The sequence below is a fragment of the Dryobates pubescens genome, chromosome 35 (assembly GCF_014839835.1).
Source record: "Dryobates pubescens isolate bDryPub1 chromosome 35, bDryPub1.pri, whole genome shotgun sequence".
In the NCBI taxonomy this organism is placed as follows: domain Eukaryota; kingdom Metazoa; phylum Chordata; class Aves; order Piciformes; family Picidae; genus Dryobates; species Dryobates pubescens.
This window is the reverse complement of record NC_071646.1, coordinates 287,029-309,219: the sequence shown is the minus strand read 5'-3', so window position 1 is coordinate 309,219 and position 22,191 is coordinate 287,029. Positions and strand designations below refer to the sequence as shown.

General features: G+C 60.0%; 2 protein-coding genes across 5 annotated transcripts in view; one reads left to right on the top strand and one right to left on the bottom strand.

Moving 5' to 3' along the window:
* Nucleotides 1-41: 41 nt before the first annotated feature.
* Nucleotides 42-2,282, bottom strand: TAF11 (TATA-box binding protein associated factor 11). Its single transcript, XM_009906219.2, has 5 exons — nt 2,056-2,282; nt 1,838-1,977; nt 1,509-1,596; nt 1,040-1,136; nt 42-455 (listed from the first exon to the last, which is right to left on the bottom strand). The coding sequence occupies exons 1-5, from the start codon at nt 2,260-2,262 to the stop codon at nt 325-327; spliced, it is 663 nt and encodes a 220-aa protein (XP_009904521.2). The 5' UTR covers nt 2,263-2,282; the 3' UTR covers nt 42-324.
* A 1,107-nt stretch (nt 2,283-3,389) lies between these two features.
* ANKS1A (ankyrin repeat and sterile alpha motif domain containing 1A) overlaps nt 3,390-22,191 on the top strand; it is a 63,370-nt gene continuing 44,568 nt past the window's right edge. For 2 of the 4 annotated variants that reach the window (XM_054176499.1, XM_054176497.1), the window contains exons 1-5: nt 3,390-3,617; nt 15,027-15,107; nt 16,123-16,279; nt 17,968-18,030; nt 21,329-21,625. In XM_054176499.1, coding sequence (XP_054032474.1) covers nt 3,412-3,617; nt 15,027-15,107; nt 16,123-16,279; nt 17,968-18,030; nt 21,329-21,625 — 804 coding nt within the window. In that variant the 5' untranslated portion in view covers nt 3,390-3,411. The remainder of the gene's footprint in view (nt 3,618-15,026; nt 15,108-16,122; nt 16,280-17,967; nt 18,031-21,328; nt 21,626-22,191) is intronic. The other 2 variants (XM_054176501.1, XM_054176500.1) reach the window with 2 other exon arrangements.

Here is a 22,191-nt window from a genome sequence, read left to right as displayed (position 1 = left end):
TGCTCTGCTCCCCTCCCTGCACAATGAGCACCTCCCAGCAAGGGTGAGACCAGAACAGATTTAATGTACAGAACCAGACACTTCTCTGCAGGAAGCACCTGGGGGTGAGCTCTGGAGGCCTTGAGCCTTCCTCCTCCTGCTCTGCTGAGCCTGAGGAGCCTACGTCTCCACCTCAGGGATGTGGCTCCTGCCCCATGCTGGGCTCCAGGGCAGAGCTCAGCAGGAAGCCTCCCTGCAGTCACTTCTCTCACAGCCACAGCCCTGCAGGAGCTGCAGGAGGGAGGGTGGCAGCAGGAGCTGTCTTCCCCTCCAGCCCCTGGTCCCTCAGTGGAAGATGATCTTCTTGTACTTGGAGTTGGGGATCTGCCCTCGAGCCTTCAGCCTGCGGACAGCCTCCCGCATGTGCTTGGGCTGCAGGGGGGGCAGCTCCCCCCACTTCTCACACACATCCAGGGCTGAAAACACAAACCAGGGCCTGGCTGAGCAGGGCAGCTGAGCCCAGCCCAGCCCAGCCTGCTTCTGGGGGCAGAATGTAGGGGTAACAGACAGGAGTGAAACTGCCCTGGGTGCTTCTGGGAGGGGAAAGGCAGCTGTGGGGCACTGAGGCCAGAGCAGAGTAAGCTGCTCTTAAGGCACTCAGCTCTTAGGGACACTGCTGGGTTGAGTCATGCAGGAACTCAGGACCTGAAACCACCTGCTCTGGAGCAACCCCTGGGCCAAGGTGTGTGGGATGGTTGTGCACAGCAGTGACAGGAAGCTACACCCCCCAGGGTCTGTCACTTGGAGTAAGCCTTGTTCTGGCCTCCTGCCAAGGACAGGAAGCAGTTAACGACCTGGAACACTTAATGAGCAGTGCTCCAGCCCCTCCCTGTCCTCGGAGTGAGGGCCCAGAGCTGAGCCCAGCACTGGCAGTGCAGACCACAGCATTCTCCTGCAAGGTTCCAAGGGCCTCAGGGACAGCAAGGGAAGGGCCCAGCCCAGCCCATGGCCTGCTCTGCTGCAGGCAACGTTTGCCCTCTGCAGTTCACTCTTCACTCACCTTCTTCAACCACCTCCCCCACGAAGACCTTGGAGATGCCTGACATGGCAATCACCACGTTCTGGGAGACTGAGGTGCCAGTGATGGACTGGATCAGCTGGGCAAGAGGAGAGGGGCAGGCAGCTGAGCACAGGGCACACAGCAGCAGTGGAACATTTGAACTCAGAGCCTTTCATACAGCAGCACAGGGCTCCTGAAACAGGCAGGCCAGCTGCAGCTGAGCTGCAGGCCCTGTAGCAGTCACATCTCCCTCTGCCTCGTGGCCCCCAGACCACCATTATTTAAGGTGAGCTCCAATTTAAACATCAGCCCCAAGCTAGCCCATAATAGGCTCAGCTAATCTGACAATGGCTTCAGCTACCCGGCCTGAGGCAGCCGGAGGGGAGAGCACGGCACAGCCTCCTTGTGGCGTGCAAGGCTCTGCTCAGGCTCTGCTCAGCCTGCCCCGGGGGAGGTGCTCCAGCCCTACCCTTTTGATGGCCGCCTTGGGGAAGGCCGAGCGCCGATACATCTCGTAGCGGTTCAGCTGCTCCTCGGAGAAGGAGGAGACCAGGATCCTGCAGCAGGGAGAATGAATTTCTTACAGCAAAACCCGAAAGCCTGAGGCTCTTCAGGCCGCAGCAACAGTCCCACAAAGCGCATCAACCACCCCAAGCCTGCGTGGAACACACCCGAGCTGGACAGGAAAGGCCCCAGGGTGCCCCTTCGGGACCTGGGACAGAGCCACGGCTACCCCCGGGCCACCAATGGGTTAACATTACCCACGCGGTGCCAGCCAGCGGCCTCCCCGGCACTCACTGCATCTTCTGGATCTCGTCCTCGTCCACTTTCTGCTTCTTCTCCTTCCTCTCCTTCAGCTCCAGCTTCACCTTCTTGGCGGCGGACGGCTGCAGGCTGGGGTCGTCTCCGTCCACCGCCTCGCCCTCCGCGCTCCTCACCTAGTCGAGAGCGCAGCGCTCGGCTCAGTGGCCCCCAGCCCCGCTCCGCGCTTGCTGCGGGCCCCGCTCCGGCCTCACCTCTCCGTCCAGCGCCTCCGCCTTGGGCTCGCCGCCCTCGCCGGCTTCTCCCGCCTCGCCTTCGCCTCCCACCCCGGCGGCCGCCGGCTCCTCCTCCTCCGCCGCCGCTCCATCCCCCGAGGGGGACGAGGCGGCGGGAGGCGGCTCCTGGTCGGCAGAGGCGGCGGCGCCGAGCTCCTCCCGCCCCGGCGCGCCGGGCTCCGCCATCGCCTCGCGCAGCGCCGGCGCCGGCTGATGACGCAGCACCGGCGGGGCGGGGCGGGGCTGTCGCCGTGGCAACGGCCCCGAGGCGGCCGGGGGCCGGCCGGCGCTGGGGGAAGCGGGGGGGCTGTGAGGGGAAGGAGCTGGGGGCGCCGCGGGAGGCGGCGGAAGGGCTGGGGGACACTGGGGAAGCTGCAGGAACTGCGGGGCGGCTGGGATGGGAAGCGCTGGCGCTGGGGTTCGGGGTGGCCTGGGGAGAGCTGGGGCGACCGAAGGCCCGGTGGGGATGGAGCCGGAGGCTGGAGCCAGGCAGGTCCCCTCCCACCCTGGCAGTCATTTGTGTGGAAAGCAGAGAAACAAGAGGATGTTAGGCAGGGGACACGGCCGGTCCTCGCCAGTGGGCTCCTCTTCCTCCTTTAGATGCATCCCTCCTCGTTACAGATCTTCCTCTACACTTTCCTCCCCCTTGATGAGCAATCCTCCTTTGCATACCTCCTCCCTCACGCACAGCAGCATTTGCAAGCAGTCACCCTCCGGCCGCAATCCTGTTACACACCACCCGTACACACACGTTTCTGCTGGCACTGCACCCTCCTTTACACATTCCTCCTTCAGACGCACCCCTGCTCTGTGCACATCCTCCCTTACATCCCTCTTCCCCCCCACATTCCTCCCTTACCTCCATCCCTCTTTCCTGCACATCCTTTACACGCTCCCCCTGCACTCCCACCCCCGTAAGCTTTACACCCAGCTCCTCCAGCCTATTACGAACCCGGGGAAGTCAGGCTTTGACCCAAAGCCGCCCATTTCCCCTTGCCACACGTGCCGGAATCCCACACTTTTACCTGTCCCCTCGTACAACAAATAAAACAACCCAAAACCAGCCCAAAACGGAGCCGAGGCGAAGACCCCGGGAAGAGAACTGCCCTGCGAGGGGCGGAACCTGCCATATGAGGACGGGGTTTAGACCCCGCCTCCCACCGTCTAGCTCCGCCCCCAAGAGGAATCCGCCTCCTCATTGGCCACATTTCTCAAGGCCCCTGCCCCACGCCGAATCCGCCTCCCGATTGGCTCCTCCCCTTAGGCCCCGCCCCGGAAGCCCGCTCGGGGAGGGGGCGTGGCTTGGCGGGCGGGCGGCGGCGGCCGGGCCGGGCCATGGGGAAGGAGCAGGAGCTGCTGGAGGCCGCCCGCACCGGGAACTTGCCCGCCGTCGAGAAATTGCTGTCGGGGAAACGCCTCAGCTCGGGCTTCGGTAGCTCCGGAGGGGAAAGAGGAGGAGGAGGAGGAGGCGGCGGCTCCGGTGGGGGTGGCGGCGGCGGAGGCAGCGGCGGTGTGGGGCACCCCCTGTCCAGTCTGCTCAGGTGAGCAGGGTCTGACGGGCGGGGCCAGGGCCTGCGGGCAGCGGGGAAGGGCTTGGGGGAGGAGGCGGTGGAGGGTACGGGGAGGGGGCTGTGAGCTTCAGGGCAAGGGGGAGGCTCGGGGGACTGGGGGTTGTGGGGCAGGAGGGGCAAACGTACGGTAGGAGGGGCCTGGGCAGGGCAGGAGGAGGCAGGCGCTGGGCAAAAGGGGCATCGGTAGGGCAGGAAGGGACACGTACGAGGAGGGAGGGGGCAAGCATAGGGCGTGAGGGGCAGTGTAGGGTGAAGGAGGTATATGCAGGGCAGGAGGGGCACATACAGTGCAGAGGAACAGAGAAGCTGTAGGGCTGTGGTGCGGGACAAGGGCAGGGGCTGTGGGTCAAGCCCCGGGGCTGAGGGTCAAGCCCCGGGGGAGCTCTGTGGAGCTGTAGCTGTCTGCAGGCCGTGCTGCTGTTCTGCTCTCTGGCAGCTGGTTGGCAGTGGGACGGGGGGAAGAGGTCTCTGTCCCGTGCTGAGGGACAGGCACTGCACGGCTGGCAGCACACAGGGCTCTGACTCTGACCCTTTTGTGGCCAGGTCTGAGCCACTTTGCCTTTCCCCCACCCTCCCCAGAGCTGCTGCTGCTCACAGAGTCAAACGGCAGAGTCCTGCTGGAGCCTCCCTGCTGCATCCCTTTGCTCCTCTGAGCTGTAAATCTGCTCTCAGGTCAAACTGGATGCTGCTCTTTTAATACATCAATCACTCTGGGCCCTTGCTTGAGTGGGAATCACTCTGCCCACTTGAGGCTGAGGAGCTGGATGTACCTGCAGGGTGTTCAGATAAGGTGGAGAGGCTGAGTGGAGTTAAGCACACACCCTGAGTGCTGCCAGCCCTTGTGCCAGTGCAGAGTGGTGCTGACAGGACCCTTCCCCTGGGGAAGCTGCTCGTGCTGCCAGCTGCTTTGTGGAGAGGGCAGGCTGCTTGGTGTCTGCTCTCTCACATCTGAGCGTGGGTTCATGTGGGGATGTGCATCTGAGGGTTGGAGAATGTCTCAGCTGTCTCTGCTAGCTGCTGTGTTCATTAACTGACCCTGTAAGGATCCCTCCCACCGAGCTTCCCAGCTCCTGAACCTTTAGCTCCTGGCTGCTGAGCTCCTGTCAGGCTCTTTGCTTGTTTCTGGCTGCATGTTGGTGTTCCCAGCTTGCTGGAAGTCAGCACCTCCTGGACTTGCTGTGTGAAATCTGCAGCCCCCTGGGCTCACAGGAGGTTCCTTGCCCACCCCATGGAGATGCTGATCCCAAGTGAGCAGAGCCTCAGAACTGTTTGGGTTGGGAAAGCTCTCCAAGGTCATGGAGCCCCAGGTGCCACAGCCACAGTTCCAGGGACTCCAGCACCTCCCTGGTGCAGCAGTGTGGATGTGCTCTCTGCTGAGCAGCTCCTCCAGCTCGGTGCTGCAGATGCCAGGCAGTGACTGAGGAGAGTCTGCTCTCACCTCTGGCCACCTCCTGCAGGTGGCACTGGGGTGGCAGCCCAGGGGCTGTGGTGAGCATGGTCCCTGTGCCAGAGGTGGCTGGGGACTCTCTGGGGGGATGGCACAAGTGAGACACTGAGAAGGGACCTGGGATGACTCAGAGGCTTTCTGATGGCTTCTGTTACCTTGTGGAGCTTCACTGAGGAGCTTTTGGCTCGTGCTGTGGTGGAGGGGTCTTTGAGGAGCAGCTGCTGAGTTCACCTGCAAGGAGAACCTGGCAGCAGTGTGGGGAGCAGCTGGCAGCAGCTGGGCAGTGTTCAAAGCTTTTCTGCAGCCTGGGCTGGGTCCAGGCTGCTCAGTGTCCTGGTGTGGCTGTGGGATGGCTCTGAGCTGTGCAGGCTGTGCTGGAGGGCTTCTTGCAGCAGCAGGCATGCTCCTTCATGTCCCCTGGACACAAAACCATGGAGTCTGGGACTGAGTCTCCAAAGCAAGCTGCCAGGCTGAGCTGGGAAGGGCAGCAGAGGAGGCCTGGGCTGGCTGTGCCCTGCCCACGTGCCAGCCTGTCTCTGTTGTGATCTGTTTGCAGCCTGCAGAGTGTGATGCTGACTCTTGTCCCAGGACCAAGCCGTTTGCTGGTGTCCTGCTCGCCTCTGGGGGTGCAGGAGGCCTCCCCAGCACCTTGCCCCGTGGGTTCCCCACGTCCTGGGGGCAGGGAGGGTGTTGCAGCGAGTTCTCCACAGCCTGGTGCTTAATTATAGCTCCCTTTGCCTTTTTGCAGCCCTGTAAGAATAACTTCAAGGGTTTGGAAAGAGGGAGTGTGAAATGCTGTCTGCCTGGCACCCCAGGGGCAGCCTTGGTGCCGTGGAGGGAGGGAGAGTGGTGTCCCCCCCAGCCCCTCCTGTCTGGGTCCAGCGTCCCAAGGTGTGCAGCAGGCCAGCAGCCCCTGGGGAGCAGCTCTCAGGCTGAGGCTGTTCTCTGTGCTCAGATCCTGATTCATCTCCCTGGTGCTGATTAGATTCCTGCTGTGACCCAAAGGCAGCAGTGCAGCTGGCCAGGTGCCAGGGCAGGTCACGGTGCCAGCGACGTGGCAGCAGTGAGCTCTGCAGAGGGCCACGGGCCTGGGGTCAGGGCTGTGGGGTGAGAGGGTGGCCAGGGCTGGTGGGGCTGCACTGGCTGCAGGGCCAGGCCAGGCTCCATGAGCTCTGGGGATGAGCATAGTGACCTGGGAGCTGCCCTCCTGAAGGTTCCTTGGCTGGGCTGGAGGATCCTGTCCCCAGTCACCGCTCTCTGTTTGGTGTTCTGCCTTCCCCAGACACCTCTGGGCAGCAGCTTCTTCCTGTGAGTTCCTTTTGTTCCCCCACCCTGCTGAAGCTGCTCACCTACCTGAAGCTGTCTGCTGATAAGGGAGCTGCAGGACTGTCCCCCACCTCCTGGAGCTTGTCCCAGGAAAGGGTCACAACTCTTCAGCAGGGCCAGCAGCACTCCCTCCTCCCTGCCTCTCACTTCAGGGCTCTCTCTTTGTTTGGGTTTTAAAGTTAAGTCTCACTGTTTGGAGCACCTCCTCTGGGGACAGGCTGGGAGAGTTGGGGCTATTCAGCCTGGAGAGGAGAAGGCTCCAGGGAGACCTCAGAGCAGCCTTGCAGTACCTGAGGGGGCTCCAGGAGAGCTGGGGAGGGACTTTTGGCCAGGGCTGGGAGTGCTGTGGATCCTGAGGCTGCAGTGCCTGCTGCCTGTTCCCATTGCCTTGTGAACTTTGTCAGGGGCTGAGGCTCAGCTGCTTCCTGCTGTGATCATGGAGCTGAGCTCTGGGTGTGAGCAGCTGCCCCAGCTCCAGATGGAGTCAGCCACTGCTGCAGGCCAGCAGGCAGTGAGATGTGAGGGACCCTGATGAGCCAAGGGAGAAGGAAAGGCAGGAACAGAGGTAAAGGAAAGCCTCTCCCCAGGGCCTGCCTGTGCCACTGGCAGTGCTGGGCAGGGAATGAGCCCCAGGGGGAGGCTGATGTGAAAGAGGCAGAGGGCGGGGGGGGGTGTGGAGCAGTGAGGGAGGGGAGAGGGAGGTGGGTGTCTGGCTTTGCCAAGGCAGATGGTAGCTTACAAAGGGGTAGTGGCTGCCAGGGTCTGGGGGGAGGCTCTGGCATTGTGCTGCCATCCACAGAGCCTCTGGGATCTGCTTGCTGAATGTGACCACTGGTATCCCTTCAGGACCTGGAGACCTGCTGAGTGCCAGCCCCAGGGAAGGGCTGGAGCAGCCCTCTGCCCCTTGCTGCCTTTGCAGGACCAGCAGAAGCACTGCTGGGGGGGCAGTGGCAGCTCCAGGCACCAGCAGCTCGGTGTGAGCTCAGCTCAGGGCTGGTTGGTTTGGTCTGGGGGTTGGTGGTGCTGCTGTGGTTTGTTGTTTGGGGGCTTTGTGTGGGCTTTCTTTTATTGCTTCCCTGGGAAGTTAAGGGCAGGAAGGAACAAAACAATCTGTGGCCTGAAAGCTCAGGCTGCATTCAGGAGGTTTTGCCAGCAGCAGAAAGGTTGAATTGTGTCAAAGGCAAATCTGCAGAAGAAGCTTTTTGTTGTCATCTCCTGATGTGGAGAGGCTGCAGAGGGAAACTGAGGCTGTCTCAACTGATTTGCTCTTGACTGGGTGATTGAAGGAGAGGATTTGTCAGTGCTGCTCCTGCTGGTGCTGAGTCCAGCTGCAGCCTCCCTGCTGCCCAGTGGCCTCAGGCTGCCCCAGGGCAGGCTCAGCTAGGAGCAGTTCCTTCACTGCAGGGGTCAGGGGGCACTGGAGCCCTGGAGCAGTTGAAAAGGTGTTTGGGTGAGGAGCTGAGGCATGGCCTAAGCTGTGTGCAGGGTCAGGCTATGGCTGTCAGGGGACACTTCTCTGCTGTGGGTGTGCTGGGGGCCTGGGGCAGGCTGCCCAAAGAGGCTCTGGAGTCTCCTTCTCTGCAGATGTCCAGGCCCCACCTGGGTGTTCCTGGGTGCCCTGCTCTGGCAGGGGTTGGGATGGATGATCTCTGGAGGCCCCTTCAGCCCCTGCTGTTCTGTGATCTTGAGCTCTTTCCCAGCCAGGCAGTTCCATGGCTGTGTTCTGGGATCTCCTGTGGGAGGGGGGTCCTGCCCTGGCTGGGCTTGCCCCATGCATGGTGGGGACCAGGCTCAGAGTGCTGTCCCTGCCAGCTCCTGCTGTGGCCACGTCCTGTGGGTGAGCCTCGGGTGCCGCAGCTTTGGCAGCGAGCAGCAGCTTGGCTCTGAGCTTCCAGGAGTGTCCAGGTGCCAGCAGAACATTTCCCTCTCTTCCCCTTGCCCTGGAGCAGGAAGCTGCTGCTGGTGCCTGGGTGCAGCAGGGCTGCCTCTCTCCTTGGTGCTGCTGCTGCCCACACCCTGCCCCTCGGAGCTGTCTCCTCCCTGCTGCCCTGCAGCCAGCAGAGCAGCACAGATCTGCTCCCTCAGCCCCCTCAGCAGCTCTGGGTGCCAGGGGTGCAGCAGCTCCTGTTGGGGTGAGCTGCCTTCTGAGCACTCCTGTGCCCCATCTTGCCCTGCTGCCAGCCTCTGCCAGGCTGAAGCTCTCCAGCTGGCTGATCCAACAGAAAACTTTTGTTCCTGGGGCTGCAGAGCTCTGAGATCCAGGGAGAGGGAGGTGGCAGGAGCCTGCAGGTGACAGCAGAGGAGCAGCATCTCCCCTTTGCCTTGGAGAGCAGTGCTGCTGCTGCAGGGCTGGCTGAGGTGGGTCCTGAGCTGCTCCAGGTGATGCTGGCTCCTTTCCAGGCTGTGCCCTCCTCTGCTCTGCTCTGTGGAGCAGCTGCAGCTTGGCAGGGCTCTGGCTCCAGGAACCCTTTCAAGGTGAAGAGTTCTCTGGAGATGAAGGAGGTGCCTGAGGGCCACTGCCTCCTGTCCCTGGCACGAGGTATGGAGAGCTGTGCCAAGATGGCACTGTCCCTGTCCTGGGAGCTGGCTCTGGAGGACAGCTTAGTCATGGAGATGAGAGAAATCCTATTTCACAGAAAGTGGTAAAAATAAAACTGTTGAGGATTGATTTGTTTCTATAGCAACAGACTGGAGAAGCTCTCTGCAGCTGCCCCTGCAGAAGGGAGAAAACAGCAATTGAAATGTTAGACCACCTGGGAGCAGCTGTCAGCAGGAGAAGGATCTTGGGGAGCCTGATGAAGGGGTAGAGGCTTTGTCACAGGCAGAGGGCAGGGAGGGAGCCTTGCTTGCTGCTGGAGGGGGCAGGTGCCCTCGGTGCAGAGTGTGGGGAGCCCCAGTGCCCAGGGCACTGCTCTCTGGGCCTCCCTGCCCCCCGCTGATGGGTGGGGAAGTGAAGGGTAAGACCTGTGAGGGTGCTGGAGCCCAGAGAAGCTGTGGAGTCTCCTCTGGAGAGCTTCCAAGCTCCCCTCTCCCACACTGAGGTCCTTGCACAGCTGAGGTGAGACCATTTGCAGGGCAGAGCTGCGGTGACCTTGGCATGGTTGGAAGAAGTGGAGAGGTTTATCCCTGCAGGAGTGCAGCTGAGCAGCCTGCTCCCAGGACGCTGGGCTGGGAGGGGCTGAAAAGCAGCTCCTGGCTGCTCAGCAGGGGAAGCCCAGAGCTGGGGCTTTGTGCTTTCAGGTGTGGGCAGAGCAGGAGAAGGTTTGGGATGCATCTGGTGGTGTTTGTTGTGCTCCTTGCTGGGGAGCAGCAGAGCTGTGTGAGGCCACCCTGGGCAGAGTCTCAGCTGGCAGCCCAAGGTGCAGGGTGAAATGGATGGGGAAGGGCTCTCTGCTGCCTGCTCTGCTCTTCCTGTGGTTCAGCAGTGCCAGGGCTGCCTGCAGATGGCTGTGCCAGCTGCCCAGGGGCTGGTGCCTGCCCTTTGGCTGCGCCACAGCTCTTCAGGAGCAGTCAGCAGGGCAGGGCCCTTCGCCTCTCCTCTGTCTCCTTTGCCTGGTGGCTTACATTGTTCAGCTCTAACTTATCTCTGCTCTGCAGATAGCTCAGGCAGCTGCTGACAGCTTTGGAGCAGCTATCTCAAGTTTTGAGACAATTTACTGCCTCAGCTAATCCCTCTCGAGCCTGCTCTTCAGGGGCTGGGTTTCACAGATGCTCCCAGAGCAGAGCATGGCCTTGGGGAGCTGCCTGCTGCTGCCTGAGGAGGAGTTTGTGGTTGCCCAGGCAGCTGCTTCCATTTCTCTGGAGGTGCTGGACGGAGGGAAGGCAAAGGGAAGGTCCTAAGGCATTGTGGCTCAGCAGACCTGGGAGCCTGCTGGGTCTCTCCTGCTGATGCTCTGCATCTGAGCCTCGTTTGCTTTGCCACCTCTCCTTCCTCTCCCACTTGGCTGCAGCTTCTCCAGCGCCCTGGGAGCTGTGTGGCTCCTGGCACCACACAGCAGAAGCCAAAGCCCCTGCACCCTCTTGCCCTGGCAGACCTCACTTGGCTCGAGGGCTGCACTGCTCTCAGCAGCTTTGTGTGGGGCTGGCCCCTGGTGTCAGGTCCTGTCTGCTGTGAGCTCTGCTGCGCTGCATGCAGTCAGCTGGAAATGCTCCTGATGGGAGCAGGCTGCAGGGCAGTGTCTGCAGTGCTCCTCAGAAGAAAGGGCAGCAGAAGCACTCAGCCCAGGCCTGCTTGTTCCCCTCTCCTGCAGCCGTGCTGCTGCTGCTCCAGGGGCTCCTGGTGTGACCCAGCCCTGCATGAGGCAGGTGACAGCTGCCTGCCCCCCTGCCACACACCCAGGGTAGGGCAAGGCACTGCCAGGGGCTGCCTCTAAGTGCAGGGCTGCCCTCTTCCTAGTGGGCAGTTTTCTCTTGGGTGCCCAGGGGTGCTGAGCCCTGCCCAGGATGCTGAGCCCTGCCCGGGGTGCCCAGCCCTGCCCAGCCCTGCCCGGGGTGCCCAGCCCTGCCCAGCCCTGCCCGGGGTGGCAGCTGTGGGCCCAGGCTGTGCTGGTGAGTGGCTGTTGGAAGGACAGAGCCAGGGAACGGTTTGGGTTGGGGAAGCTCTCCATAGTTTCATGTCCCCAGGTGCCGTGGCCACAGTTTCTTGAACACCTCCAGGGCTGGGGGCTCCAGCACTTCTCTGGGCACCATCCTGCTCTAGGTGACCCTGCTCTGGCAGGGGGTTCAATGGGAGGGTCTCCAGGGGTCCCTTCCCAGCCCTGGGATCCTGTGACTTGGGAACGCAGAGCTGTTCCTGGGGTGGCTTGGCCTTGGCTCCAGCCCTCTGGCCCAGGTCACCTCCTGAGTCACGTTCCAAGGGTCAGGCAGAAATCGATGGAGAGGCAGGGGGACAAATCTGCTCCTGTCTAAAGGAGCTGTGGGGCTGGTGGTGACCTCCAGCAGTGCTCCCTGCAGCAGCTCTCCCAAACAGGAAGCTTTATTTCAGGAGCTTCAGCGACTGCTGAGTCATGGAGCAGAGAACCCAGCAGCAGAGTGGGCTCAGGCAGAGCAGATGTCTCCATCAGAGCTTTGCTTAGCTCCTGGGTGTTCAGTGAGGTGTTGTGAGGGCACTGCCTGCTGCAGTGACTGCCCTGGGCAGTGCGCCCAGCTCTGGGCTCCCCAGTGCCAGAGGCACAGGGAAGTGCTGGAGAGAGAGCAGTGACTGTGCCAGGGAGGTGAGCTCCAGGTGAGCACTGGAGAGCTCTGCAGAGCAGAGAGGGAGCCCGAAGCAAGGCCCTGCTGTGGTGGGAGGGGATGGGGGGAAGAGAAGGTCAAGAGCAGTGGGAGTGCTGCAGCCCTGCTCTGGGCTCTGCTGGAGATGTTTCTACAGCATTCCCCTCCTGCCCAGGCTCTGCTGCTGAGGGTAATCAGAAACAGCTCCAGATCCACCGTGTGAGGCAGCTCCTGGCTCTGCTCTGGGTGCTGGTTTCCATTCCACAGATGGGAAAGCTGAGGCCTGGAAGCAGCCCTGGGAGGGAAGCCCTGGTGGCTTCCAGAGCCCTCACCTGTGGCACGGCAGCTCTGCACAGCCTCTCCAGACCCCTCTGGGAGGTCATCCAGCGCAGGTGCTCCGAGGGACCAGCAGTGACCTTCCCACGCCAGTGACTTCCCCCTCCTGGCCTCTCCAGGCTGTGCTTTGCCTGTCTTTAGCTCTCCCATGAGAAGCTCAGGGTCACATCTTGGTCTGTCCCTTCAGTGCCTTGCACTGCTGCACCAGCAGTGGGATGAAGGCTCTGATTTGCCAGCTCAGCAGAACTGCAGAGCTGGAGAGGAAGAGGAGGGAAGAGATGGAAGCCCTTCCCTGCAGCCTTCCCAGCTAAATACAAACACTTCTGAGCGGCTGGGGGTTTGACCTTTCTCTGCTGAAAGCTTCCTTTATTTGCAGGAGCCAAAGGGCAAGGGGGAAGCAAGGACACAGCAGATTCTGTTCTGCCTTTGATGTGGTATCGGAGCCCCCAGCAGCTGCTTTGCGCCGGGAGCCCCCCGCGCCGGGAGCCCCCCCCGGCCGGCCCCCAGCTCCCCCTGCAGCCAGCCCTGTGGGGGCCTCTGGCCCGTCCTGGCGGGTGCCTCAGGGGGGTCGTGCTCTGGAGGGGCTGCCCATCGCAGCCCCCCCTTTGGTGTGCCCTGCTTCCTGTCAGGCAGTCCCCCAGGCTCCCAGCGGGGGGGGGGCTGGTGGGCATCTCTGAGGGTCAGCAGCTGGCAGCTGTGTCTGAGGTGCTGCTGGCTTTTCACCTCTGCACCCCGAAGCTTCCTGAGCTCAGCGCTGGGCCTCAGCACTCTGCTGTAGAACCAACCCCTGGCTCAGGCCAGGTTAGCAGCCTGCACCAGGGGATGCCTTGGTGCAGCGTTTCAAGCTGCTGCAGACTGCACAGCAGCCTTTCTGGCCTGCTTTGAACCATTAATTGCTGCTTTAAATCCAGCTATAAATTATTTGGGCAGCCACACCACATGAGCTCACTGCCAGGAATGAGCCAGAGCCTGAGAATTACTCAGGAGCCCTCCACACTTCAGAGCTGTTGCAGCTGGATGGAGCAGGGCACCTCCTGGGCTCATTTTGGTTGGGTTTTGGGGTCTCTTCCATCTCTGGGTGTAGTTCAAGCCAGCATCCTGCCAATGCTGTGAGGAGCACTGGGGGTGCTTTGCATGCCTGTGTGAGACTGCTGCTTGCTTCTGCAGCTGGGATGCTGTGGTGTGGGGAATGCCTCTGGATGAGCCTCTGAGCCTTTGCAAATTGGATTTTGTGGCTTGCTTCCTTGCCCTCTTGGATACAGTTTCCCCTCAGCTGCCTGTCCTCTGTGGGACTTGTGTCTGTCTGGGCACTGCAAAGCCTTTTGTAGTGCTCTCCTGGATCAGCAGTGGCCTGGAGGGCAGAGACTTTCCATTTCAGAGCTTGCTTCTAGATCCCACATGGAACTGGAGGGCTGGAGCAGCTCTCCCACAAGGACAGCTGGGAGAGTTGGGGCTGTTCAGCCTGGAGAAGGCCCTGGGGAGACCTTAGAGCTGCATTTCAATACCTGAAGGGGACCTACAGGAAGGCTGGGGAGGGATTGTTCAGAAGGGCCTGCAAGGACAGGACAAGGAGCAGTGGTTTGGAACTGGAGCAGGGCACAATGAGGTTGGACATCAGGAGGGAGTTCTGCACAGTGAGGCTGGGGAGACCCTGGAGCAGGGATGTGGTGGAGGCCCCCCCCCTGGAGACATTCAAGGCTAAACTTGATGTGGTCTGAGCAACCTGCTGTAGCTGGAGGTGTCCCTGCTGAGTGCAGGGGCTTGGGCAAGATGCCCTTGGAGGGTGTGAAACGTGCTGGGCACAGCCTGCTGCTTGGGTCACACTGCTCTCTGCAGGGCTCCTGTGGCTTTGGTGCCTTCCCTGCAGCTCTCACAAGCTGTGCTGCAGGGGCTCTGGCTGGGAGCCCTCTGCTCATCCCTGGTGCTGCCCAGGCTGCCTCTGCCTCACACAATGAGCCACAGCAGTTCCATGCTGGGGAGGGAGTGAAACGATCAGGAGAGGTCCCATGCAGAAAGAGCAGCAGCTGAGTGGACTCTGAACCACTTAAGCTGGGGCTTAGAGGTGCTGTGAAGTTCTGCCCCTAGTTAGGGAAAAGAAGGCAGCAGGATGCAGTGCATCAGCCAAGCTTGGCTGGCCAGGCTTAGCATAAATCCTGGCTAATTCCCCTCGGTATTAGCACAGGCCAGCAGAGAAGGAAGGGTGGCTGCTGGCTGCCTTCAGGACAGGGCAAGGGTTTCAGTCTGGCCTGAGGGCCACGTGCCCGTGCTGGGAGAGGCTGGTGGCACTGGTAGGGGTGGCAGCAGGAACCAGCCCCCTCTACCAGCAAGCTCTGGAGCAGTGCCAGCTTCTTCCACAGGCCTTTCTCCAGGGTTTGAAATAGGACACCTTGCAGGGGGCAGAGGGAAGATTACTTCTCCACAGGGTTAATCCCTAAAGCTTTGGTGTTTGACTTTTGAATGGGGGAGGGGAGTGAGAAATGTTCTCAAGGGCTCGGGGACCACCTGCCCCTTCAGAGAGAGGCCAGCAGCTGCCAGGTGGGAATGATGTTGGGCAGTGAGAAGTCAGCCTGGAATCACCCTGGTGGCCAGGGGCTTTGTGCCACAGTCTCTGACTCCCATCTGAAGTGACTGTGGAGGGCAGAGGCTTTCCCGAAGCCCCCAGGGGGGTGGGGGTCGGCAGCAGGTCGATGGTTTGCTGCCTCCTGGCTCCCCCCAGCAGATGTGTGCCTCTGAAGGTGCTTTCTGGCAAGCACACCGATGGCTGAAGGGTGTCTGGTAGCAGGAGGCTGTGGGAGCTGTGCTTTGGGAGTGGGGTGGTGTGAGGGAGCCTGGCATGGTGGTGCCCCCTGCAGCAGCTGGGTGCCCCCAACCCCTGTGCTGGGCACTGCGCCGCCTGCTCTGTGTCACTGCTCCTAACCACAGCTCCCAGCCACTGCTCTGCCTCCAGCTGAGCACTTGGTGTGAGCTCTGCTGAGCCCGAGCTCTGCTGAGCCTGGTCCCTGCCAGCTGTGTCTGTTTGCTCTGTGCCTAAGTGTTCCCTGTCCGTTTGTGTCTTGCAGCATCTGGAGAGGGCCAAATGTGAACTGCGTGGACAGTACTGGATACACTCCACTGCACCATGCTGCTTTGAATGGTCATAAGTGAGTCACTTCTAATGCCTTTGCTCCCAGGGGATGCTGCTTTCTGCTGTACAAGCCACAACTTCTGTGTGACTGTCACCAGTGCTGTGCTGCCTGCTCTGCACCTGCAGGCTGGGGAGCAGCAGTGCAGTGAGGCTGTGGCTGCTGCACAGCATCCTCAGCCCCTAGAAAGCTGCTAAAAGAGAGGCTTTCAACCACCCTTTTGTGCAGGAGCAATTTGGGTGAGATACAAATCATCTCAAAGTGGCTTCTCCAGTAACAGTCCTCTGCAGTCTGTCTGCTGTCCAGTGTGTTCTGTGCCTGCACCACTGCAATTTGCTTTTGTGCTGTCCAGTTTTGCAGTGGCTTGAGTCTGCAGTGTGGGAGGCCTTGGACTGCTCTTTGCTACCTGAGATGCTGAGAGACTGAACAGAGTGAAAGTCTTCACTCCTTCCAGGGCCTGAGAGGGGCTGCAGGGGAGCTGGGGAGGGACAGCGTGAGAGGTGATGGCTTCAGATGGGAAGAAGCTGGATTGAGACCAGACTTTGGGAAGGAACTTTCGCCCATGAGGGTGGTGAAGCACTGGAACAGGCTGCCCAGAGAAACTGTGAAGGCTCTGAGCCTGGAGGTGTTCAGGGCCAGGCTGGATGAGGCCTTGAGCAAGCTGGGCTAGGTGGGAGGTGTCCCTGCCCGTGGCAGGGGGTTGGAACTGGATGATGTTTAATGACCCTTCCAACCCAACCCATGCCATGGTTCTGTGATCACTGTCCTGCTGCAATTCACTTTTCCCCAGAGCATCTTGTGGATGACTTCAGTCCCTGTCCAGCCCTCAGTGTGAAGGTAGCACAGAGCTGTCCTGAGCAGCTCCTGTCTTTATTTCCCACCCTGGGCAACATTTCATAGGAACACTTTCAAATCACATGTCAAGAGGACCTCTGCTCTTGTTCAGATTAACTTCTTGTGACACAGCTGCTGCAGAGGCTGGGCTGTGACACAGGCCTGGGGGTCTGATGGCCTCACATTTCCCCTCCTGCAGGGATGTGGTGGAAGTTCTGCTGCGGAACGATGCCCTGACCAACGTCGCAGACTGCAAGGGCTGCTACCCCCTTCACCTGGCAGCCTGGAAAGGAGATGCAGACATAGTCAAGCTCCTCATCCACCAAGGACCTTCACACACTAAAGTGAACGAGCAGGTCTGTGGCTTTTCCTCCAGCATCTTGTTGAATCACTTCCCCTGCTGGAGACAGGCTCCTTCAGCTGGCTCCTGACCCTTCCCAAGCTGGGAGCAGTGCTGTGAAGTCCTTGCTGAGGGGACAAGAAGGGCACTGCCTAAAGCAAACACCCAGTGCAGAGCTGGGGGTGCACTGAGTAAGGTGGAGATGTTTAGAGAGAGAGATACAAAACCAGCCCACACCTAGGAACTGGTCTCCTGCTTTCATACTGAGCTTCTGAGACTAACCCACAGCTTTTCCTCTCAGTTCCTGGACAGCTGAGAGGGGCTCCAGTCCTGTTGGCTCCCTCCGCTGGGAGCCACTCAAGGCAGCTTTGTTTGGCCCTGCTCTCCTGGCTCCTCTCCTGGCTTGTCTCTAGCACTTGCTCCAGTAACTCATTTGTAAGCTGGAAGATCATTTTAACCCTCCTTGCCCTCAGATTAATCCCTGGCTTAACCTGACAGAATCATTTTCTCAACCAGGCAAGGAAGAAAGAAGTAATCTGGTGGGTTGCTTGCCCTGGCCAAGCTGCTGGCTTGGAGCTGGATGCAGAGGGGCTGAGAGCTCTTCTGTGGTGTGCCCACTTGGGAGCAGCTGCCTCCTGGGGGACTTGCCCATGGAAGTCAGCTCCAGTTCCATGGCACTTCTGAAATGCTGCTGCTGGCAGACCCAAACATTTCTTTTGTTAAAGGGTTTTGGATGAGGGCTCACTGGGTGAGGCCAGCTGAGCAGTGCTGCTGAGTGAGCCTCAGTGACAGATGGTTAGAGCTACAGTGGCCATTGGTGGTCCTGTCCCTGGGGCAGGAGCATCCAGTGTCCCTGGGAATCAGCTCCTGAACACTCAGGTCTACATCCAGGAGCACAGGAGTAAACCAAAGTCAGTTTCCCTGCCTCACTCCTCCCAGGCTGGAAGTGTCCCTTCCTGCAGCAGTGAATTCCCAAGGTACTTCGGCTCTGGTTTAGCCACAGCCACTGCAGCCAGCAGCTGGGAACTGGCACTTCCTGCTCTTTAATTTTGGTCTGCTCTGGGAACACTTCAGAAGCTGAGGAGCAAACTCCCTTTGGAGTTGGGTTTAGGAGTCTCTTCCAGCCATACTTAGTGAGTACCAAAGTGCCCTGCTTATGTTTCCTGCTCCTCAGTACCAGACAGCTGATGCTGCACCAGGCTTCTCCAGGCTGCTAGAGCGCTCCTGGTGCATCCAGCAGGAGCAGCTTAAGGTGTCGGAGTGTCTCTGACAGTTCACCACTGCAGGGCTGTGGTCAGGCACTGCTGCAGGCATGCAAGCTGTTGAGCTGCAGCTGAGCAGCTCAGTTAGCTGTTTTCAGCCTATCTGGTAAGAGCTGACTGAGGGCCAGGGCGGACCTCAAGAGCAGGTTAAAAGCTGTCACCTCCAGGTGATGATTCACTGCTGGCTGTGTGCTGGAGAGCTTTTCAGAAGAGAAGAGTCAGGCCAGCAGGCTGTGCTGCTGCTGTCTGCAGTTCTGTGCAAGCAGTGCAGAGCAGCTCAGGCTGAGCACCCAGCAGCTGCAGTGGCTTCTGCTGTTGATGGCTTGGACTGGCCCAAGGCGCTGCGTCCCCTGCGCCCTCGGGGGTCACCCGTTGCTTTGTTGCCATTTCTCACCCATCTCATGACCACATTTTTTTTCTTGTTTCCTCTTCCTTTTTGTAGAATGCTCTTGAGATCAAAGAACTCAAAAAGCACGGCCCCTTTGACCCATATATCAATGCCAAGGTGTGTACTGTGCCCTCAGCCTCTCGCTGCCTCCTCGCTGCCAGCTGCGCTCCCGGCTGCCAGCTGCAATCTCAGCCAGCTGCAATGGTTCCAGGTCACTCTGCAGCTGCTTGGGGGAAGAGTAAAACAGGACCAGTTACCTCCTGGGGGTTCCTTTCTTCAAAGCAGTCCTAGACACACAAGTTAAGGGATGCTTTTCCTTACCTCCTGGGGCTCCTCCGTTGCTTAGCCTTGTAGGGCTGGTGGTGCTGGGCAGTTGGCTCTCTTAGCTGGATGGCTCCCAACAGGTAATGTTCCTGCAGTTAAAGTGCTGCAGGTTTGGTTCCTGTGCTCCTGGTGCTGAGAAATGCAGAGAGGAGTTTGGGTTTTTCCTGCTTAAACATGGATGCAGCTTCTCTGGGGGCTGTTTGCAGGGACTTTGGATGCCTCCTCTCCTACCAGATGCAAAATGCTGTGTTTGTGTGAATGGACACTTGAGGCTCTGGTGCTGGTGGGAGCAGGGGAGACAGGAACATCCCAAGTCCCTCATGTCCTGCTGGTTGCATCAGTCTCTCTTTCCTGATGTCCACTCTGTGCTGTCTGACCCTGCAGCCCACACTCTCCTCTCCTTGTTTTCCTGCCTCTTTTGCTCCTCTCTTGCTCTCAGTTGCCCTCGAGCTACAAAAAGTCAGGACCTCAGCACTGGGATGTGCTGAGGCTGAGCCACTGAGGGAGCCCTGAGAGGGAGCCACTGAGGGTTCCTGGTGGTGGTTGTCATTGTTGTTTGTGGTGGGGCTGCAGGCCAGTGCTGTTTTGTCAGGAGGTGCTGCTGCTGTCACCCAGCAGCCCACAGCTACTTGCACTTTGGGCCCAATCTGCAGGGCAGATTGCTGCCTCAGAGTGCAGGTGGAACTTCCACTGCCTGATCTGCAGTGCTTTGGAAACACCAATTCAGCATCCCTGAGCTTGCTGGGAATGAGACTGGGTTTGCAGGCCCCAGTGCAGGCACAGAGCTGCTCACAGGGAGCTGGGCCCTGCTGGTGATGTGAACAAAAACCCCTGTGGGGATCCTACAGCACTGCTGAATGTCTGCTGTGGGAAGATCCCTGGGGAGCAGTTCAGGTGCCAGGGAGCAGCTTTGTCAGTAGCAGAGTGAAGTCTCACACTCCAGCATTAAAGTTAGATGAGACATGAGGAAGAAATTCCTCCCAGGAGGGTGGTGAGGCACTGGCACAGGCTGCCCAGAGCTGATGTGGAGCACTTGTGTGAGGCTGCACCAGGCTTCAGGATCGCACTGCTTGGTGCCCAAGGCTGGGGTGGGCCTCGGGTGGCACCTCCTGGCGAAGCCTGGGCTTTGCTTCCTGCTCTGCTTCCCTCTCTCCTTTCTGCCTGCCATGAGCAGGATCTTTGGGGAGAGCCTGGCAGCAGGGCTGGGCAGGACAGGCCTTGGCCAGATGTGTATTCACTGCCCAGAGCCCTGCAGGGGAGCCTCGGGAAGGGCTTGGATGGCACCAAAGGGTCATGGAAACTCTTCCCAGCCCTAAGAAAGGATCAGGCCTACCTAAACCATTCCTGACCAGTCTTTGTCTGGCAGCTTCTCAGAAACCTGACAGAGGCACAGCTCTGGAGTCTCACCGGTGTGAGCGTTGCCTGCCCCCCAGGGCCCCTTGGGTAGAGACCTGCTGCTCCAGAGGGCAAAACTGGGCAGAGTGGGTGCCTGGGGCTGGCTGTGCCATGGGCTCACCCATGCCTGGGGTCCCTTTGTGTCAGCTAAGGATGTGATTGACCTTTAAATGCCCTGGGACCAGCAGCCTCAGCTGGTAGGCTGGGTGGGATCTCTGTGCTTCTCTTTCCCCTTCTCACTCCTCTCTGCAGACTTCTCTGTTCCCCAGTAGCTTCTGTCCCCTTGTTTGCCCCTTCCCTCACCATGGCTGCCTCTGCCCTGCCCCAGACAGAGCCTGTGTGACTTTGCACTTGTGTGCTGTGAGTGATGCCATGCCCTGCTCACCTCCTCCAGTATCTCCTTTGCATGTCCCTGGTGCTGCCTCCTGCCTCCTTAGCCTCTGCGTTTAGACCAGCTGCAGAGAGCCTCTCCAGAGCCCCCTCACCCCCCTCCTGCTTCTCCCCTGGCTGAAAAGTGCTGCAAGTACCAGCCAAAAGCAGCTGGGAGCCTGCATCTGGGACTGCTGGAATTCTTAGAAGGGCTGAATGTGTGGGGAGCATTGAAGTGCTGGACAGCAGAGCCAGGTCAGAGGTCCCTCCCAGCCACACTGGTGTGGGACTCTGGGATTCTGTGCAGTGTGCTCTTTGGGGCTTTTCAGTGGAAGCTGTTCTTAAAACACCACATTCCAGTGACCCCTCCAGCAAGGGGCAGTCTGTGACTGTTGGCACTGAAGACTTTTGGGTCAGATCAGTGTTTGTGTCTGAAGTCCTTAACCAGAACTTCTCTCTGTAGAACACAGAGCAGTGAACCTGGGAACTGGAGCTGAATTTAGCTAGGGAAGAGTCTCTTTCACATCTGGCCATGACCCTGCTTTGCACCTGCAAGTGCAGCATGCTGGGCTGCTTGCCTTCCAGTGCTCTGCACTGCTGATGGTGAGGCTGGCAGATGCATTACCTGGATCTGGCTCTCACTGTGGAGATGTTCTGTTGCTTGGCCATCTCTTCCCTCAGCTGAGCTGAGAGCCTGGCACGCTGCTGCACTGCTCTCTGATGCACAGGCTGCATGTACCTGAGCTCACCCTTGCCCTGCATGCCTGCTCACTAGCTGTGGGGCTGCAGAGGTGGGATGGCTGCTGCAGGCAGGACCAGCAAGGTTTGACACAGCTGAAGTTTAAATCTGAGAGAGGAGGACGATGAAGCTCCAGCAGGTGGAATTCCTGCTGCACTTTGCCTGCCCTGTATTGCAGCCTTTTCTTTCTGAGGCATCCCTGCAGCAGGGGATGCTGCCAGCAGGCATCAGAGTGCCTTGCCCAAGTGCTAGCAGAGTTTGTGGGTCCCTTACCCATTAGCAGGGTCCCTTGATTGTGGCCTCAGTGCTCTCAGGGCAGGCTCTCCCTGTGAGGCAGCTGTGCCCCATGGAGCAGATTTCCATGCCTGGGTACAGCTGATTCTGAGTGGGTTTGGAGCTCCTGGGGGTGGGGGCCGTGAGGGGATGCCTGTACCTGGTAACTGGGCAGTGAGGTGGTGCCAGCCCTGTTTCACACTGGGCTCTCTGCTTCCCACCTGCTTGGGTTTGGGTTTTTTGGTCTTGCTTTCAGCGGTTGGAGCTCGGCCTGGAGCCTGCTGCCCGTTCTGACCCCGCTGCTTGTGCCCCCAGAACAACGACAACGAGACCGCCCTGCACTGTGCAGCCCAGTACGGCCACACCGAGGTGGTGAAGGTGCTGCTGGAGGAGCTGACCGACCCCACCATGCGCAACAACAAGTTCGAGACGCCCCTGGACCTGGCGGCGCTCTACGGGAGGCTGGAGGTGGTGAAGCTGCTGCTGAACGCCCACCCCAACCTGCTGAGCTGCAACACCAAGAAGCACACCCCCCTGCACCTGGCAGCCAGGAACGGCCACAAGGCTGTGGTCCAGGTGCTGCTGGAGGCCGGCATGGACAGCAACTACCAGGTACCTGCGGTGTGTGCGGCGCGCAGCCCCGCCCCGCGCAGCCCCGCCCCGCGCAGCCCCGCCCCGCGCAGCCCCGCCCCGCGCAGCCCCCCCTGCTGAGGCGGCAGCAGCGGCTTTGGCTTCCTCTGGGCTTTGTGCAGCTCTTGGGTGCTCTGAGAGGCTGCTCAGAGGGATTCTGGTGCTGTGCATGCCCCAAACCTGCTTGTTGGCTGGGCACAGAGCCCCAGACACGTGGAGAGGGAGGGGGAGAAGCCCTTTTGCCTGAGCTCCTCTGCCCCCAGCACTGTGAGTCTTGATAGGGAGGGAGGCAGAGGGAGCCTCCTCCTATCAAGCCCTTGGGAATCTGCAGTCTCCACAGCAGCAGCTTGGCTGTGATGGCCTTGTCTTGCCTGCCCAGGACATGAGCTCTGGCTAAGCTGCAGCAAGTCCTTTCTTGGTCTCGTTCCTGGGCCTGCATGTCTCTGAAGAGACCATCTCCATCTTCCATACCAGTTGTAGGAAGGCTGAGGGTCTGTTCTCAGCTGCAGGCCTTGGTGCCCACACACTGTATGATGCTGTCCTGCTTC

Coding starts and splice junctions, on each gene's coding strand:
- TAF11 (XM_009906219.2), bottom strand. CDS start 2,262: ATGGCGGAGCCCGGCGCGCCGGGGCGGGAGGAGCTCGGCGCCGCCGCC. Junction 1,978..2,055: donor CGGAGGCGCTGGACGGAGAG/GTGAGGCCGGAG, acceptor GCTCTCGACTAG/GTGAGGAGCGCGGAGGGCGA. Junction 456..1,039: donor GGGGGAGGTGGTTGAAGAAG/GTGAGTGAAGAG, acceptor TTGTGTTTTCAG/CCCTGGATGTGTGTGAGAAG.